Genomic DNA, 17,414 nt, shown 5'->3' on the forward strand with positions numbered 1-17,414 from the left:
CCTTTTGAAAATATGTCAGGCTGTGATGACGCCCCCATGCCATGTCCCCCTCCCCAAGCCCTGCCACTCTTACTTCTGCGCTACTGCTGGGGGCGGCACTGCCCTCAGAGCACCCGGCCAGCAGCCGCTGATCTCCAGCCCCCCAGCTCTGAAGGGCTCTGGCTACCAGCCACGCACGGGGCTGACCTCCCCTATAATAACCTCGTGACCCCCAACCCCCAGTCGGAGAACCCCTGAATGGTGCTAGTAAGTCCCTTGGTGAAAGAATTCATGGAAACGCTGCCACGTCCTTTTCTAGCTGAAATCTCTCAGTCACACCGAGCGCTCCCCAGCGTCTGAGTCACACAGACCCCGTCCGCGGAGCTGGGACCCCGAGACCCGACGGGAAGCCACCTCTCCTGAGAAAACACTCCCAGCCGCACAGTGCAAGACATGAAGAGTGAACTGTGAGGAGGGGATGTGCTCTAGTGGGGGAGAGCCCGGACGCCTGGGTTCCCTGCCCGGTGCCGGCAGGGGAGTGTCGCGCTGTGTGTGGGTCGTTTATTTGATCTAACCGTCCTCTTTGCGTGCCAGTTCCTGTCACCCCGACAACGCCTCCTTCCTGGCCCCATTTAATCATTTTTAGGGCTCTACCCCGAGCTCTGCCAGTTTGTCCAGCCCCAGGCAGAGAAACCCCTCATGCCTGGGGACCCCGGCCACCCAGCCCAGCCCCATCTCACCCCGTGCCCGTCCCTTGCAGAGATGAAAGTGCTTAAATTCTTCATCTCCGCCGGTCGCCGCGTCCTCACCATCGCCTTCGCCCTGCTCATCTTGGTGGTCCTGACCTGGGCCTACGTCGCTGGGGTCCAGCTGGTGGCCGATGAGTATCGGCTCATGGCCTTTGGCTTCTACGGAGTCTTCCTCGCCGCCCACCTGGTCGTCCAGAGCTTCTTCGCCTTCCTGGAGCACCGGCGGATGAAGAGGGAGTCGTTGGCTTGTAGCTACACCAAGACAGTGGCCTTGACCATCTCGGCCTACCAAGAAGACCCGTCCTACCTCCGGCAGTGCCTGGAGTCGGTGCGGGCCACCCTGTACCCCCCGGAGAAGCTGCGGGTCATCATGGTGATTGACGGGAACAGCCCCGACGACCGCTACATGCTGGACATGTTCCAGGAGGTCTTCGCCGGCGAGGACGTGGGCACCTACGTCTGGGAGAACAACTACCACCAGCAGCCCCCGCCAGAGGGCGAGGAGGGGGCCGGCGGCTGCCAGGGGGTGGGAGGGGAGGAGCCCGGGCCCTACAGCGAGGTGGAGATGGACGACCCGGGCCAGCTGGCGGTGGAGGAACTGATCCGCTTCAGGCAATGCGTCTGCGTCATGCAGCGATGGGGAGGGAAGCGGGAGGTGATGTACACAGCCTTCCGGGCACTGGGCAATTCGGTGGACTATGTCCAGGTACGAGCATCTAGCTGGCTACCCCACCCTCCCCGACCCCTTGCTCCCACCCCCTGCAGCACAGCGCCCCTAGCTCCGCGCTTGGTCATGGGGCCAGCACAGCTCCCCGGGGGGCTCAGCGGGTAACACCCCCTCTTGGCTCCCCCCAGGTGTGCGACTCGGACACCAAGCTGGACCCCAGGGCCACGGTGGAGCTGGTGAAGGTGCTGGAGTCCAGCGAGGGCTACGGGGCCGTGGGGGGCGACGTGCGGATCCTCAACCTCTCCGACTCCTTCATCAGCTTCATGAGCAGCCTGCGCTACTGGATGGCCTTCAACGTGGAGCGCGCCTGCCAGTCCTACTTCGACTGCGTCTCCTGCATCAGCGGGCCCCTGGGTGAGCCCACCAGGATGCCTGGGTTCTCCTCCGCTCTGGGAGGGGAGTTGGGTCTGGTGGTTAGAGCAGGGGGCTGGGAGTCAGGACGCCTGGTTCTCCTCCACTCTGGGAGGGGAGTTGGGTCTGGTGGTTAGAGCAGGGGGCTGGGAGTCAGGACGCCTGGGTTCTATCCCGGCTCTAGGAGGGGCAGGGACGGGAACGCAGGGACTTCTGGCCATGCTGACCCTGCTCTGCCTGCTGTCCCCGGCAGGCCTGTACCGGAACGACCTCCTGCAGCAGTTCCTGGAGTCCTGGTACAACCAGAAATTCCTGGGCACCCACTGCACCTTCGGCGACGACCGGCACCTCACCAACCGCATGCTGAGCATCGGCTACGCCACCAAGTGAGTGCACGGCCCGCCTGTGCCAGCCCCTCCTCAGGGGGGCTGGGAGCCAGGACTCGGGGTTTTGTCCCTGACTCTGGGACAAGAGAGAGGACTAGTGGTTAGAGTGGGGGTGGGGCAGCTGGGACCCAGACTACGTGGGTTCTCTCCCCAGCTCTGGCAGGGGAGTGGGGTCTAGTGGTTAAGGTGGGGGGGGCAGGGCTGGGAGCCAGGACTCCTGGGTCCCATCCCCAGCTCAGCATTAGCTAAGACTCCCCCCTTCGCCCACTAGGTACACGGCCCGCTCCCGCTGCTACTCGGAGACACCTGCCCAGTTCCTGCGCTGGCTGGCCCAGCAGACCCGCTGGACCAAGTCCTACTTCCGCGAGTGGCTCTACAACGCCCTCTGGTGGCACCGGCACCACCTGTGGATGACCTACGAGGCGGTGGTGGCCGGCGTCTTCCCCTTCTTCGTGACGGCCACCGTCCTGCGCCTCTTCTACGGCGGCAGCCTGTGGGACGTGCTGTGGGTCCTGCTCTGCGTCCAGCTGGTGGCCTGCGTCAAGGCGCTCTACGCCTGCTGGCTGCGGGGCAGCCTTCGGATGCTCTTCATGAGTCTCTACGCCCTGCTCTACATGGGCGGCCTCCTGCCGGCCAAGTACTTCGCCATCGCCACCATGAACAAGAGCAGCTGGGGCACCTCCGGGAGGAAGAAGATGGTGGGCAACTTGATGCCCCTCCTGCCCGTCTCCATCTGGTGGCTCCTGCTGCTGGGGGGGATGGGCTATACCCTCTACCAGGAGGCCCAGGCCGACTGGTCCAGCCAGGTCAAACAGGCCGAGCTGGGCTACCTGGTCATTGGGGCAGGTGTCTACCTGGGCTATTGGGCCGGCATGGTGCTGCTGTACTGGGTGTGGGTCTGGCGGTGCCGCCGGAAGCGGGCCGATCACTACAACATCCAGGTGTGAAGCCCGGACGCCGGGGTTCCTTGTTATTCTCCTCCTACCCCCTCAGTTCCCCAGGCTGTGGGGCAGGCTGGGTAAACTGGAAGGCTGGATTAGACAGGGAAGTGAAGGTTAGTGGTGAGAGAAGGGAGCAAGGGATCCAGGACTCCTGGGTTCTCTCCCTAGCGCTGGGAGGAGAGTGGGATCTAACAGGTAGAGCATGGGTGGCTGGGAGCCAGGAGTCCTGGGTTCTCTCCTCACGAAGACCATGTCTACACTATGGGGACTATGGTGGAATAGCTACAGTGCTGGAACAATGCCAGTCTAGCAGCCTCACCCCGTAGCATGGACGCAGCCGACAACAACAGATGGGATTTTCCCTTGTGGTAAGACCCCTCCTCCCCATGGCACTAGCTCCGCTGATGGAAGCTTTCTTCCACCAACTGCTGGGCAACTACCACAGGGTTAGGGGGGCCGAGCTGTGGCGCACGGGGGAGCGGGTAGGGATTTTTCACCACCCCTCAGAGACTTAGCTCCAAGACACAGTAGCACAGAAATTTCCATCTTTACCCTAGTATCTGGTTAATGTCCAGCTCCAGGCAATTGTCTGACCTCATTGTATTTATTAATATCATCATCTGCAGCTCGCACACCCCCAAGTCTGTCAGGACTGTCTCAAACCAGTGTTGAAATGCAGCTGCCACTGGGGTGGGGTGTGGGGGCTGTTTACACAGGGAATCCCTTGCCAGCGCTGAGATGTAGTCATCTCTGTTGTGGGATGCAGGAGCTGTTTATCCAGCATGGCACTGAGATGCAGCTGCCTGTGGGGTGGAACAACTGTTCATAGAGGGATCCCTTGTTCAATGCTAAGATCCAGCCACTTCTGGGGAGTAGCACAGCATTGCTGGACTTCATGTTGTGGATGCAGTTTCATCTGCCAAACGGCCCACGTCACTGGACAAACCTCATCTCTTCCACATCAGAGATCCCTCTGAGCTTCCGGAGGATCTCCCTTCACAGCGGTAGTAGGTTTTTATCCTGCACTCTGTAGTTTGCCCACTAGAGGCCAACAAAAGCTACGAACGTTACATCCTGTCTCTGTTTACTGGCACTGAAAAGATCCCGCCCCAGATGCTGAGATTGGGGATGAAGGTCTGGAGGGTGGAAGCTGCCCTGCTGGGTGGATCCTTTCTGCCCAATAAACGTTATGGATCGTGGGGCGTAGGGTGCCCCCTTTCCAGCAGGGAAATGAAGGAATGTATCTATTTATTTGTCTGTAATACTAAGAATTACAAAGAACCATATAACAGGAGAAATTTTTTATAAACTGGCAAATAATTATTTCTTGGAAATACTTGTCTCCTCCAGTGATTCAGATTATTATTGATAAACCTTCGCTTCATCCATGGACTCTTACCTGAGCCAGCCCGGCTCAGCGCCAGGGGAGGGATCCTGTACAAACAGCCGCCCACACCCCACCCCAGAGGTGGCTGCATCGGGGGCGGGCAGGGGCCGGTGGGGCCGAGCCCTGCTGTGACAGCCCTTCTCGGTCCTGCCCCCCTCGGCGTCCGGCCGGGCTGGGGCTGGGGCAGGGCCGGGGGCGGAGGGGGGGCGGCGGTGAGGGGCGGGGAGTGACGCACGCACCCCGCCGGGCTCAGCCACGGGCGGGGGGGGGCCGAGCCAGACACCGACACCCCCCCCCCCGACAAACCCGCCCCAGACACACCCCCCGGCCCCCGCACTGCCCCGCCCCACACACCGACACCCACAGCCAGGCTCCGCCCGCTCGGGACGTGTCGGGTGAAGGAGGCCCCAGAACCGGCTCGCGGGGGAGGCGGGGGGGTCCCTGCCCTCCGCGAGTGGGGGCGGGGTGGGGCGGGGCTCCCACTGACGGGGTGGGGGGAGGGGCCGCACGCACTCACCGGAAGGAAGCAAGGCCGGCGCGGTGGGCGGGGCAGGGGCGGGGTTTGCTGACCGACGACCAGGGTAGGCTAGGGGGCGGAGACAGAGACCCGCGCTCCCGCCTCTGCTCCCCAGCGCTGCCTAGTGGCCAGGCCTGATGCAGGGTGGAGCGCCGAGCGGTTCGTCTGCGCGGAGCGTGCGGCGACGCCGGGCCAAGCAGCTCCTGTGGATCAACGTCTCTGGCAGCCGCTGCTCATGCCTGCCCCCCCAAGCCGGACGGTTGGCTCTGGCTGTCTCCGCTGCGGACACCGCCCCCGCCCCGGCTCAGGCCACGCGCCAGCGCCACCTGCTGGACAGAGGGAAACCCGGGCTAGCGGGGGTCACACGGGGGTGTCAGCGCAGCTGGTGTGCCAGTGACGTCACACGGGAGAGCTGAGCCTGTGTGCGGTGTCCACACGCCGGCCCCGCAGCACCGTGCTTGTGCAGTGTCACACAATGGTTGTGTTGTGGCGCACACACGTGTAGAGAGAGGTGTGTTAACCCCTGATTGTGTGACGTCGCACATATATGGAACACAGGCAGGTCAGCACAACGATTGTGTGGTGTCGCACAAAAGTGCAGACAGACAGAAGTGCCAACGCATCTCTTGGCTCGTGCGTTATCCATACAGGGCCAATCTGAGTCTAAACCCAGCACGCTTGGCTTGTGTTAACTACACAATGTCCAACAACTCCCCCCCCTTTGCCTGTGAAGTGGTGTGCCCCCCTGCCCCTCCCCCTCAATCCTTTAAACACAACATCAGTCACCAGCGACCCTTTCCCTTTGGGAGAGGAAAAATGTACCCTTGTAAGCCCCACCCCCTCTTCCATAACCCCGCCCCTAGCCCCACACTTCCTGGAGCAATGTGGGGGCAGAGAGGAAAGGGTCCCCCAGCCCCACCCCGCAGGTGTCAAAGACACAGGCCAGCAGGGAACCCACCCACCACGGCCAAGCCCAGCCCGGCTGAAAACCCGCCCAGCAAAACTCCTAATGCAGATCCAGGTAGAGAACCCAGCAGTCCCGGGTCATCCTGGGAGTCCAAGAGCCCCGGGAAGCTGAGTAGCAGATACCACCTCCTCAGCTGTCCTGGGAACCTGCCTGGCACATAATAAATAAGTAAAAGCTTCCAGCGGAAGCCCACTAGGACCTGAGCCATCCCTTTCTAGGGGAGCCATTGGCTGTTCTGCCCGGGGCCCAGAGTTGCTGCCGGTGGGCCTGTGTTTTATTAACCTGTTGCGGACGTGTGTTCATGCTTGAGACTAAATGAAGTACGGCTTTCGTGAGAGCACTCTTGTGTTGTACTGTTCATTCCAGCCGTCTATCGGTCGGACAGCTGTGTCTCCATTGATTTATTTCCTGCCCCCACCTTGCAGAGAATAAGTTACCGAGAGCTTTGGGCTGAAAGAATCCCGAGTAACACTGTGTCTTATACGACACCCCTGTTAATACATCAGACAAAGATATCAGCCTTTTTTACAACTGCTTTGCACTCTTGGCCCATAGTTAATTTGTGATCCATTCTGACCCCCAGATCCCTTTCCACACTATGAACTGCCTAGCCAGTTATTCCCCAGTTTGTAGCTGTGCCTCTAATTTTTCTTTCCTGAGTGTCGTACTTTGCACTTGTCTTTATTAAACTTTATCTTTTCTCCAGGGGCCGTGGACTTTCTTCATCCCAATCCTGAGAGATGTCCTGACTGAGCAGGCCAGAGAGAGGGGCCCAGGAACAGTGTCACTTCCATCAGCTCTTGAACATCACCTGGGATGTGAGATTTTGTCTCCCCTGCTCCAATGTGCCTGTGACAGTATTACCCGCCCCTCTGGGGGTGCAGCCTGGGAGCTGTGGAACCGCTGGGCCCTCTTAACTGACGCCCAACAACAGACTCCTCCAGGCACTATATCACCCAGCACAACAGCCACTGGAGCCCCACACCCAGCTGGGTAGCAAGAACATTTAAACTGTGGTACATGAATGCTTTCCCCCAGCAACTCAAGAACCAACAGTAGAGAATGGCATCAGCCAATTGTCCCCCCTACCCTTCATGCACTTCACCCCTGAATTATAAGACACGCTGACCAGAAATCTGGTCAGTGTAAGCTCATTAATTATTTCCCCCTCCCTCAATGTGGGGAGAATGTGTTAACTGAGCTGAGATTTCCCAAACACTTCCATCCAAGACACACTGTTTTAGATACAATTATAAAACAGATTTATTCACTATAGAAAGATAGATGTTAAGTGATTATAAGTGGTAGGCGAAAAGGACCAGAGATAGTTACCAAGGAAATAAAAATAATGTTGCAGTCTAAGTTCTCATACGCTAACAGCAATTTGAATCACCAGTATCTCACCCTGGCTGATGATACAAGCGAGCTACAGATTTTTGAGGCCCAGGCTGCATCTGTTTTGCAGCCTGCGTTCCCCTCCTCCGTTCAGAGTCCTTTGTCTTCCAAAGGCAGGTGTTGAGTTGTGGGGGAGCGAAGCCAAGTGAGGATTGTCACTACCCACCTTTTATAGCTTCTCCCAGATTGCTGCAAGAGTCAGTGCTTGTGACCTGGGGCCCACCCTCATTGGTCAAGCAAGGTCCATTGTCTCTGTGCTTTCTCTCTGTGAAGCCTTCCGGCATGGCTGTCCGGAGAGTGGATTCCCTTTATTGGGCCATTAGCACATCTGGCTACTTCACTGTTGTACCTGAAAACCTGGTTGTGGATGTTTCTTACCTCATAGCATATTTCAATAGCACACGCACAGCAAAACTTCCTAACAGTGGCAGTACGCACAATGTAATATCAAGGTTTAGCAGATCAAAGCTTTTAAAGCGATACCTCACAAGACATACTGCACACAACACAGATTATAATGATATGACAGTGTGGAATATGAGGATGTTGCTTTCACACCCAGCGTATCACAGGGCCCTTTTCCTTCCCTGCCTTTTTTCTTCCTATCCTCTCTCTCTCCTTTTGCCATCTGGCTAAGAAGAGCCTGGCTTAGCCAGCCAAGACTACATTTTGCAACACTGCTGTGAGCCTATTACCAGCTAAATGCAGGGCCCTAAACAGCCCGACGCTGGTACGAGTTTGCCAGGTCTCAGAGTGCCTGATAGACCATGGGCTGGGCTAGTGTTTTTCCAGCGGTGAGCTTGCAAATGAGAATCACTCCAGAGCCAGAAGCTGCATTTTCTCTCTTAGCCATTCTTTTCTCTCCCCTTTTGTGCGTGTTTGTCTTGTTTTGTCTCCAAGGAAATGGGATCGATGCCAGTTCCAGGCCAGCTCAGCTACCATCTTCTCTTCCTCACAAAGGACGGGTATTGCCAACTTTGATACCCGCTAAGAGATTGTCAAACCAGGGTTTTTCTCCATCTAAAACTCTCTACAGCTAAAGGGAACAAAGGGATGTTATTGCAGGGAAAGCCTGACTTAAACCTTGACACTGCAAATGCTGTCGCTGTTTTCCCTTCTTTTCTCTGTCTTTAATAAAACGCAAAGAGGATTTTTACTGGAGTCTTTGCCCTGGTGCTAAGCAGGCTGAGGTCTCTGGATACCAAACATCGCACCTTCTTTGACACTATTTACAGCTGGATTGTGACTTGACTCTTAATTAATTAATACAACTGGAGCTCCCTCCACTTCTGCTTGTAAACAGGTCTGTGTCTGCACTGTCCTAGCGAGATGGACCAGAGGAGGGCTGACAGTCTGGGCTGGGATCCAGGCCACCAATGGGTGGGTGTGTTACTGGCCAGTTCTCCAGCTGAGGCTGGTGACCATGGGACCCAGCTCTTGTCGGGGAGGAAAAGGGAACAGAGCCAGAGATCAGGGAGACAACACAGAGTCCAGGGAGAGACAGGCAGTATGGGGGGAGAAAGAAGTAGGAGTTGGGGGCAGCAGCAGGACTGGACAGGAGGGGTCTGGTAAAGTAAAAAGGGCCGTGAAATGGGGGGGGGGGTGATTTGGGGCAGATGTGGGAATGGATAGTTTTTATGTGTGGCCATTTACACCCCTCCATGGGCACAGGTTAGGGTGAGCAGCAAGAGAATGCACGACGATAGGTTGGAAGCCAGGTCCACACGCTCTGAAAAATGACAGGGCCCCTTGTTCGAGGAGACTCTGCATGTTTTTTCCCTCTGGAAAGCCCACTGCTCACGGGAAGCTGCTCCATCCAAGCCAGGCCTGTGCACCATGGCAGTGTGAGGAAACTCAGACAGGGATCCGGTGTCAAGAGCCGAAGGAGAAGCAGTGCCCGGGGCTTCACAGAGCAGGGGGCTCCTGCCTGGACCCTTCACTCTGAGAAGGGGTGTTTGAATGGAGAAACTCCTGCGTGTGGCGTTTAGTGAGGAGCCCTGAAGAAGGGAAACTGAGGCAAGGTGCTGCGGCGCCCCTCCGCCCACAAGGGGGTGCTGAAGAGGCAGCTGGCCTGGTCACCCTGAGTCTGTGGGGCGCTAAGAGACCAAAAAGGTTGTTGCAGGGAATTTGGGTGGTTTGTATCAACAAGGGAGGTGGACTCTGAGCAGTCACGTACCCTGTGCTATTATTGCCTTCACCCCAGCTGCCAGTAACTTCCATAGAGTGGTTACTCACAGTAGATTACTGGCCAGGCTTTTCAATTGTGCTGATTAATTGACAGGTGGGGCATGATCCGAAAGTAAAACGCCCTCACTTTGCTCCTGACGGCACAGACGAAAGCTGGGAGCTGCTTCTACTGCAAGGAGAAGGGAGCTCTGAGGTAGTCGGGGCGGGGAGGGCACTGAGGGGCTGGGAAGAGGGCATGAGGGGAATGATGAGATGTCATGGAGGGAGGTTGAGGGGCCGGGTTGGGCAAGGCAGAGTTGTGGGGGGACTGAGTGACTCAGGAGGGGGCTGTGATGAACTTGTGCAGGGTCAGGCGGGAGGGGACAGTGGCAGAGTGACGTAGAGGCCTGGGAGAAAAGAGGGTGGGGGAAGGCTGACAGATTGAGGCAAGGGCTGCAGGGGGAGAGGGTGATGGGCTGGGTGGAGGTCTGAAGTACTGAGCAGAGCAATAACAGGGCAGCGGGGAGGGGACGGGACAGTTGGACTAAATCCCCTTTATGCTGCCCAAGTGATGTGAAGAATAATTGAGATTTCAAACCCCACATTCCTCGCCACAAAGCAAAAGGTTGTTCCTATAAAAGCCCAGGCAGGTGGATTAATGGCAACGCTCATAGAGTGGGTGTTTGTCCGCCCCCAAGTGATGGGGCGACCAAAGATGCAAGACAGCCACTCTTTCCACCTAGCAGGTGCAAGGACAGATTTCTAAAGGTATTTAGGCACCTAACTCCCATGGGTTCCAATAGGAGTTAGGTGCCTATCTTTACTAATTTGTTCTCTAGCTCAGAGGGCCGTGCTCTTAAGGCTGAAAGTACTGGGTTCAAACTCTGTCGATAGCATGAAGATGATAAGTGACACTATCAGCTAATTGACAAGGCCCAAAGAAGGAGTCATTAAAACATCTGAACGCTCTCACCACCCTGAGAATATACATACAAATACAACCGCCAATTTGCGCTGTTTAATCTCCCTGACCTGGAGCAGGACAGGACCCCGCTCTGTAGGAAGAAAGGCCCATATCGAGGCTTGGCAGAACTTGATTGTTATTTTTATTTTACAACCACGTTTGTTTTTAACCATTTTTAAATTTTTTATTCAGTTTTCTCAGTTGCACAAAATTATGGGTTTTAAGCATTTTTATTGATTTACATTTTCACAGTTGTGGGAAGCCAGGGAGGGTCAGACAAGGGGGGTGGGTCAGAAATTAATGATTTAATGACAGTAGATGTCGAGATTCAGAAAGTTGAAACTTTATAGCTGTTAAAACACAAACTGTCAACTTCGTGCATCAAAATTTTAGCCTTAAATCAAATTCTAACCAGCTCTGAAGCAGCATTTTTCTAACTTTGCTGATCTGTAAATTTCAATTATTGATGGAAATATTTTCCATTCCCAGCTCCCCTGGGCCAGCCAGTCCCCCAACAAATCCGGGGCACACAACACAAACAATGACACAGTCTCTTGGGCCTTCCTCCTTTTATAGCCACCAACTCTGCTAGAGATAAGGGTTAGACCAGCTTCTGTGCCTTCTAAGTGCTCTAACAGCTGCACAATTACTCACATTGCCTTGAACTGCGGTGTGCCTCATGGGGGTTCTGGCTAGAGTTACTGATCCAAATTTGGGGTCATTTGAGCCAGGCGTTCCCAAGATCCATTGCTCCCCCCCCCCCCAAAAAAAAAAAAAAAAAAAAAACGTTTCTTAAGGATCATGGATTCTACCAATGATTTTTTGTTGCCGGAGCTAATGAAGAGCTCTGTGAAGCTTGAAAACTTGACTCTTCCACCCACAGAAGTTGGTCCCATAGAGATATTATCTCACCCGCCTTGTCTCTCTAATGCCCTGGGATCAACACGGCTACAACAATGCTAAGAACAATGATGGGTTTGTGGCGAACTAGGGATAAAACCAGGGCTGTGATCCTCACACCAGGGTCTCAGCCACTCGAGAGTCACCCGGGGAGAGTGCAGGGCACCTGCTAGCCCTTTGCGGGAGCAGAATTCACACTAGTATTAGCACAAGCATTTAGCTGTCAAGACAGGTGTCTGCCTAATGCTCGCATAGCTAGCCCTTTACGCTGTGCGCACACAGCCAGAGACGCCAAGAGAGTTTATAGCCGTGACATGGAGAGCTCAGGGGGCTGTCACAGTCAGACATCACCCTCGGGTCCTGAGTTCAAATCCAGCCCAGGGCAGATACCCCCAGGTGTAGTTTGACGGCTTTGTTGGAGGGCGGTGGGCAAAGTGTGCACTTGCACACGCAAACACCTGCATGCAGAAGCCAGTTCCCTTGGCTCGCTGGATCTCTCTCCCCCAGCACGGAGCGGTACCTGGGCTGCTGATGGAGGGGCGGGACTGGCCGGCTAACGTGGGGAGCCCCAGCTGCTGCTTCCTTCTGTGGTGACCTGAGCGCGGGAGCTGTGGCCACTCCAGCCCCGGCTGCTGCAGCAATGTCGCTGCTCTGGTGCCTCCCGGGGCTGCTGCAGCTGCTTCCTTGCGGGGGCTCCTGCGGCCCCCCCCCCCATTCCTGTATCCCCATTCCCTTCCCCTCCCCCACTGCCTCCTGCCCCATCCGCTTCCCCCCACAACCCTGTCTGCACCTCTTTCCCCTGCCCTAGCCCACACTCCGTCCCCACCTGCCCCCCCCCCCCGTCTTTGCCCCCTTTGCTTCACCCCGCGGGCACCCACCGTGGTACAGGAAACCGGCGGGCGCTAGGACCCGGGAGGCAGCGTCCAGGCGCGGAGTCAGGGAGCCCCAGCCAGACAAGCGGCTCTGTCCCGGCCCCCCGATCTGCTCCGCCAGCTGCGGGACCTGCGGGGGGGGGGGGGTGCAGCGTGGGAAGGACGGAGCCGCCCCTCCCCCCCGCAGGCCGAGCAGAGCAGACCCAGCTGGGCAGCGCGGTGTTCTCAGAAGGGGGGGAGGGGAGGGGGCCACGGGACCCCCTGTGCCCCCCCCCACCTCACCCCTGTCGGGGGCGGTGCTCTCTAGCGCAGTCTGGTCCCGTCTGACTGCCCCGGCGGCAGTCGGGAGTTAGGCGCAGTTCGCTCCTCTCCCTGCCCCGTGTCTGCGCTGGGCGGGTTCTGGCTCTCACTCCTGTCCCCGGCACGGACTGACCCGGACTGACCCGGCTCCGGATGCTCCGCAGAGCTGCACGTCTGGGGTCCGTGTCCGTGCCCCGGGCGGGGTATCCTGCGGCGACCGCGCTGCGGCTCCTGGATGGGCTTTGCACCGTGCGCCCGGGGACAGGGTGAAGAACCGGGACACTTTTTTTCGGGGGCGGGGGCGTATAGTTGAGTAGATGAGACAAAGCCCCTAATATCGGGACAATCCCAGTAATATCGGGACATCTGGTCACCTAGACGGGGTATAAGGTTGCCCAGGTTGGATTTCAATAATAAGAGACGGTTTTCTTAGCACCCCCGCCCGGTATTATTATTATCATTGTTAGAACATAGGGCTGGAGGGCCCACAAGGGTCACCTTGTCTAACCCCTGCCAAGATGCAGGATTTGTTGAGTCTAAACTCTCCAACAGATGTGACTATCCAGCCTCCTCTCGAAACCCTCCAGCAAAGGAGCTCCCATGACCTCCCTCGGCCGTCTGCTCCACTCTCCTGCTGTTCTTACAGGTAGCAAGTTTTTCCTGCGAGTCAATCTAAATCTGCTGTGCTGTACTTTGAACCCATGGCCTCCTGTCCTGCCTCTTTGGCAAGAGAGAACAACTTTTTCCATCTTTTTCAGCAGCCTTTCAAGTATCAGAAGACCATTAACGTGTCCCTCCCTTCATTTCCTCTTTTCCAAACTGAACACTCCCAGTTCCTTCAGCCTTTGCTCACATGGCTGCATTCCTCCCCTTGGATCGTATTTGTCACTCGCCTCTGGATCCTTTCCAGTTTCTCTACATCCTTTCTAAACATTTGGTGACCAAAATTGGATGCAGTATTGCAGATGAGACCTAACCCGCGCCGAGCAGAGCGGTGCTATCACCTCCCGTTACTTGTATGCTATACCTCTGTCAATGCAATATTAATTCCATTTGGTTTTTTTTGCAACAGCATTGCATTCTTATTATTATCATAATTATTATTATTAAGAATTATAATACTGAGCAGTTCTCACCTACATTCGCCAGGGGTATTTCCTGCTGAAAAAAGCACTTGGCAGCTCCCAATCTTGTAGTACACAGATGGAAATAGATGGGACGTCCCTTGTAGTAAGGGACCGTTGGCAGTCCTAGCTGGGGATGCAATTTTCAGCACACCTGCTGGTGGGAGTGAAACCAGCTCCACGGCTGCAAGTTTGTAAATTGTTCTGTGAACTGTTTTATCTTTTCAAAAGGCTACATTTACACTAACTGAAATCTGCCTTTTCCTTTTCTTGTCTTGGGAACAGGGAATCTCTTGTAGGTGCCATGGCTATGGAGTCAATCTCAGCTCTCATGAAGGGTATGGAGTCAATGTCAGCGCTCATGGAGGATATGGAGTCCATCTCAGCCCTCATGAAGGCTCTCAATCTAGGGTTGGACCCAAAGGAATTGTTCAATGTCTCCATAAAGACATTTGAGGAGTTCATGGATCTGTTCAAAGACAAAGGTCAGGCTGAAGTGGCTTCTATAGCACTGGAAAAGCTGGAGTTGTTCAAATCCACCAAGCTCAACATCGCAGTCACGGGGGAGACGGGTGCCGGGAAATCGTCCTTCATCAACGCCATCCAGGGACTGACCGCTGAGGATGACGGGGCTGCCCGAACGGGGGTGACGGAAACGACGACAAAGCCGACTGTTTATCCCCATCCTAACCACCCCAACGTGATGCTGTGGGATCTGCCCGGCATTGGTGCCCCACGTTTTCACCCCAAAACGTACCTGCAGCAGGTGAACTTCAAACGCTATGACTTCTTCGTGATCATCGCTTCGGAGCGCTTCAAATACACCCACGCTGCCCTGGCCCGGGAGGTCGAGAGGATGGGGAAGAAATTCTATTTTGTGCGCTCCAAGGTGGATGAAGACTTGCGCAATGAACAAAGGGATCACCCTAAAACATTCAGTGAGGAGCGTGTCCTGCAGAGACTCAGGATGGACTGCAGGGAACACCTGCAAAAGGCAGGGATGAGCAACCCAGAGGTTTTCCTTCTCTCCAACTGTGATTTCACGAAGTACGATGCTCCTGGCCTGGTCGAGGCTTTGCAGAATGATCTCCCAAGTCTGCAGAGACTTGCGTTTCTGCTCAGTCTGCCAAACCTGTCTGCAGAAATCATACAGGAGAAGAAAGCTGCTCTGCAGAAGCTGATATGGCTAATATCCCTGGTATCAGCTTTAGTCAATGTCATTCCTGTCCCGCAGCTCTCTCTTGCTTGTGATATTAGCATCCTGCTAGGATCCATGATTGCCTTCTACAAGCACTTCGGCCTAGATGACGGCTCCTTGGCCAATCTGGCCAGGCAGGCTGGGAAGCCAGTAGAAAAGCTGAAGGCTGTTATCATATCTCCTGAGGCAAATGAAATAACCAGAGATGTTGTAATCAAATGGCTGCTAAAGAATCAGAAAGGTTTACCTAGATTAACTGCAAATCTACCAGTGCTTGGTTCTATTGTAACTGCAGGAATCTCTTTTCTAACCACCTACTTCATGCTGCTGAAGTTTCTGGATGAAGTGGTTGAAGATGCCGAAAGAGTTCGGAAGGTCGCTTTTGAAGAAGACGGGAAAAAGTTTAATCAGATCAGCAGACTTGTTTATGAATGAGAGACCCAGTCCCAGATGGAGATTGGGGCATGACAAACGTGCCCAAATTATAAAAATCAAGCAAAAAGGAAGTTGCATTTTTATTTTTTAATTTCCTGCAGTGCGTCGGGTTTCTAAACTTTCTGGTGGACTTCTTAGGTTAGCCAAAACAATTTGTCTAATGCAGGAAGACCAAGAAAATTCACCCAGATCCTCAGTGGATGTAAATCAATGTAGCAACCAACCTTGCTGTCAGGTGCTCTCTCTTTAATACCTGGTCTGCATGATCGTCCAGCCATTATCTAAAGCAGACTGCACACCTTTTAAACAATGCCTTTGAATTGAAGAATGGCAGCTGATGGCTGTGTGCTATCCGATTGATGAGGATGCTAGAGCAAGCATTTCCCAGGAATGGTCATGTGAGCATTCAAAAATCACAATTCAGGCCCCTCAAAATCATGACATTTCAAAAAAAAAAAAAAAAATTCTCATTTGCCTCCAGTTTTCGGGGTTTCTTGGGTAACCTTTTCCTGCTGTTCTCCACAGCCACTAAAAACTAGGGCTAGAAGCTTCATCTTTCCTTTAATGAAAGCTGAGTGTCTCCCATGATGACATGACTCCAGGAAGCTTTAAAGGGAAAGACCAGTAATTGCGACAGTCACAGGAGTCGGCAACACTCACATATCGGCTGTAACAATGCCGTGTTTTGCATCACGTGATCCGAGGAGCAATTTAATCATATCATGATCTCAACAGCTTGTGTCAGGAGTTCGGCAACCCAGCATATTGTGACAAATTGGAAATAGGAGCTAAATGCTCTATAATCTATAGCTAGTGCCACTGCATTTCTACTATTTCAGGAATTACTGCGCTTGTTGGTTTATCATTGCTGCTCTTGCAGATATAGTAATAAATTCATGTATAACTTGATTAAGCCTCTGTGTAGATCATGACAGCAATGGTCAGAGAGAGAAACTGAGTGGCAGGGAGTCTCGCAGGTTAATCCCACCGATTCCCAGTGGCAGGTAGTCCCACAGGTTCACCCAACTGATTCCCAGTGGCAGGGAGTCCCGCGGGTTAACCTCTCTGATTCCCAGTGGCAGGGAGTGCTGTTGGTTAACACTGCTAATCCCCAGCACCATAACAAAACTCTTTAGCATCACTTTAAACACAAGACTTCAGAGAGGTTGCTGCTCACGGGCTCCAAGTTATGCAAGCCTGTAACCCTTCTACCAGTCCGAGTCGGCAGCAACAAGGCGTGGGTTCAATATCTAGGGCAGTGGTTCCCAGCTGTGGCCCGAGGTCCAAAAGTGTCCTACTGGGGCTTTCAAAGTGGCCCATGGCTCCCCTCCTGCTGGCTATAGCAGGTAGCAGGGCAAAGGGCTCTGCCTGGGTCCATAGGCACTAGGTCCCTGCTGGAGCCAAGGGGAGGGGAGCACTGATCTCCCATCCCCCTGGTTGCATAAGGGAGCAACAGCCTTGGGACCCACGTGGGTGCACGGGGCTACATCATGCATGCGGTTTCCCTGCTGCAGCCAGGAACACTCCTGTCTGGCTGCCTTGGGGGGCAGAGTGGGGGGCACTGGTGGAGAGTGGTGGCCCTTCAGGGTTGTAAAAATATCTGCGGCCCTCGAGCCAAAAATATTGGGAACCCCTGATCTAGGGGTTCCTTTCAACCACACAGCACAAAACCGGCTCGAGCCCCCACCCAGTCACTTGGGAAATCACACCCCACCCCTGGGCACCCCATAGGGCAATACTTCCCTCCCGCTAGCACACAGAGTCTGGGTGTAGAAAGAAAAACCTTTTAATAAACGGGAGTAACTCAGCACTGGTTTGGGAAACAGGCAAGCAGAGATTCATAAGCACAAAACCCCCTGAACAAAACCCCCCACCCACCCCCGAGTACATTGGGCAGCGTCCTTTGCCTCCCCCTTCTCACTTCCTCCCCCACTCACAGCTGTTGTCTCTGGTCAGTGATGACCTCAGAACAGAGCTGCCTCTGCTTGTGTGTACTCACCTGTCACGGGGCTGGGGGGGAAGGGGCACTGTGCTTGTCCTGCAGATCATCCCTGCT

General features: G+C 54.9%; 2 protein-coding genes across 2 annotated transcripts; both read left to right on the forward strand.

The window, feature by feature from the left end:
* The first annotated feature begins 678 nt into the window (after positions 1 to 678).
* Positions 679 to 3,139, forward strand: LOC137143926 (hyaluronan synthase 1-like). Its single transcript, XM_067534004.1, has 4 exons — positions 679 to 1,434; positions 1,584 to 1,809; positions 2,060 to 2,192; positions 2,464 to 3,139. Exons 1-4 carry the CDS (start codon positions 679 to 681, stop codon positions 3,137 to 3,139), a joined length of 1,791 nt encoding a protein of 596 aa, XP_067390105.1.
* Positions 3,140 to 14,023: 10,884 nt separating this feature from the next.
* LOC137143925 (interferon-inducible GTPase 5-like) lies at positions 14,024 to 16,240 on the forward strand. The gene has a single exon (XM_067534003.1). It carries the CDS (start codon positions 14,030 to 14,032, stop codon positions 15,356 to 15,358), a length of 1,329 nt encoding a protein of 442 aa, XP_067390104.1. The 5' UTR covers positions 14,024 to 14,029; the 3' UTR covers positions 15,359 to 16,240.
* The last annotated feature ends 1,174 nt before the right edge of the window (positions 16,241 to 17,414 follow it).

The sequence above is a fragment of the Emydura macquarii genome, unplaced genomic scaffold (genome assembly GCF_026122565.2).
Source record: "Emydura macquarii macquarii isolate MOO-44397 ecotype Brisbane River unplaced genomic scaffold, CSIRO-AGI_Emac_v2 contig_3350, whole genome shotgun sequence".
Taxonomy (NCBI): domain Eukaryota; kingdom Metazoa; phylum Chordata; order Testudines; family Chelidae; genus Emydura; species Emydura macquarii.

Coding starts and splice junctions, on each gene's coding strand:
- LOC137143926 (XM_067534004.1), top strand. CDS start 679: ATGCCTGGGGACCCCGGCCACCCAGCCCAGCCCCATCTCACCCCGTGC. Junction 1,435..1,583: donor ATTCGGTGGACTATGTCCAG/GTACGAGCATCT, acceptor GGCTCCCCCCAG/GTGTGCGACTCGGACACCAA. Junction 1,810..2,059: donor CTGCATCAGCGGGCCCCTGG/GTGAGCCCACCA, acceptor TGTCCCCGGCAG/GCCTGTACCGGAACGACCTC.
- LOC137143925 (XM_067534003.1), top strand. CDS start 14,030: ATGGCTATGGAGTCAATCTCAGCTCTCATGAAGGGTATGGAGTCAATG.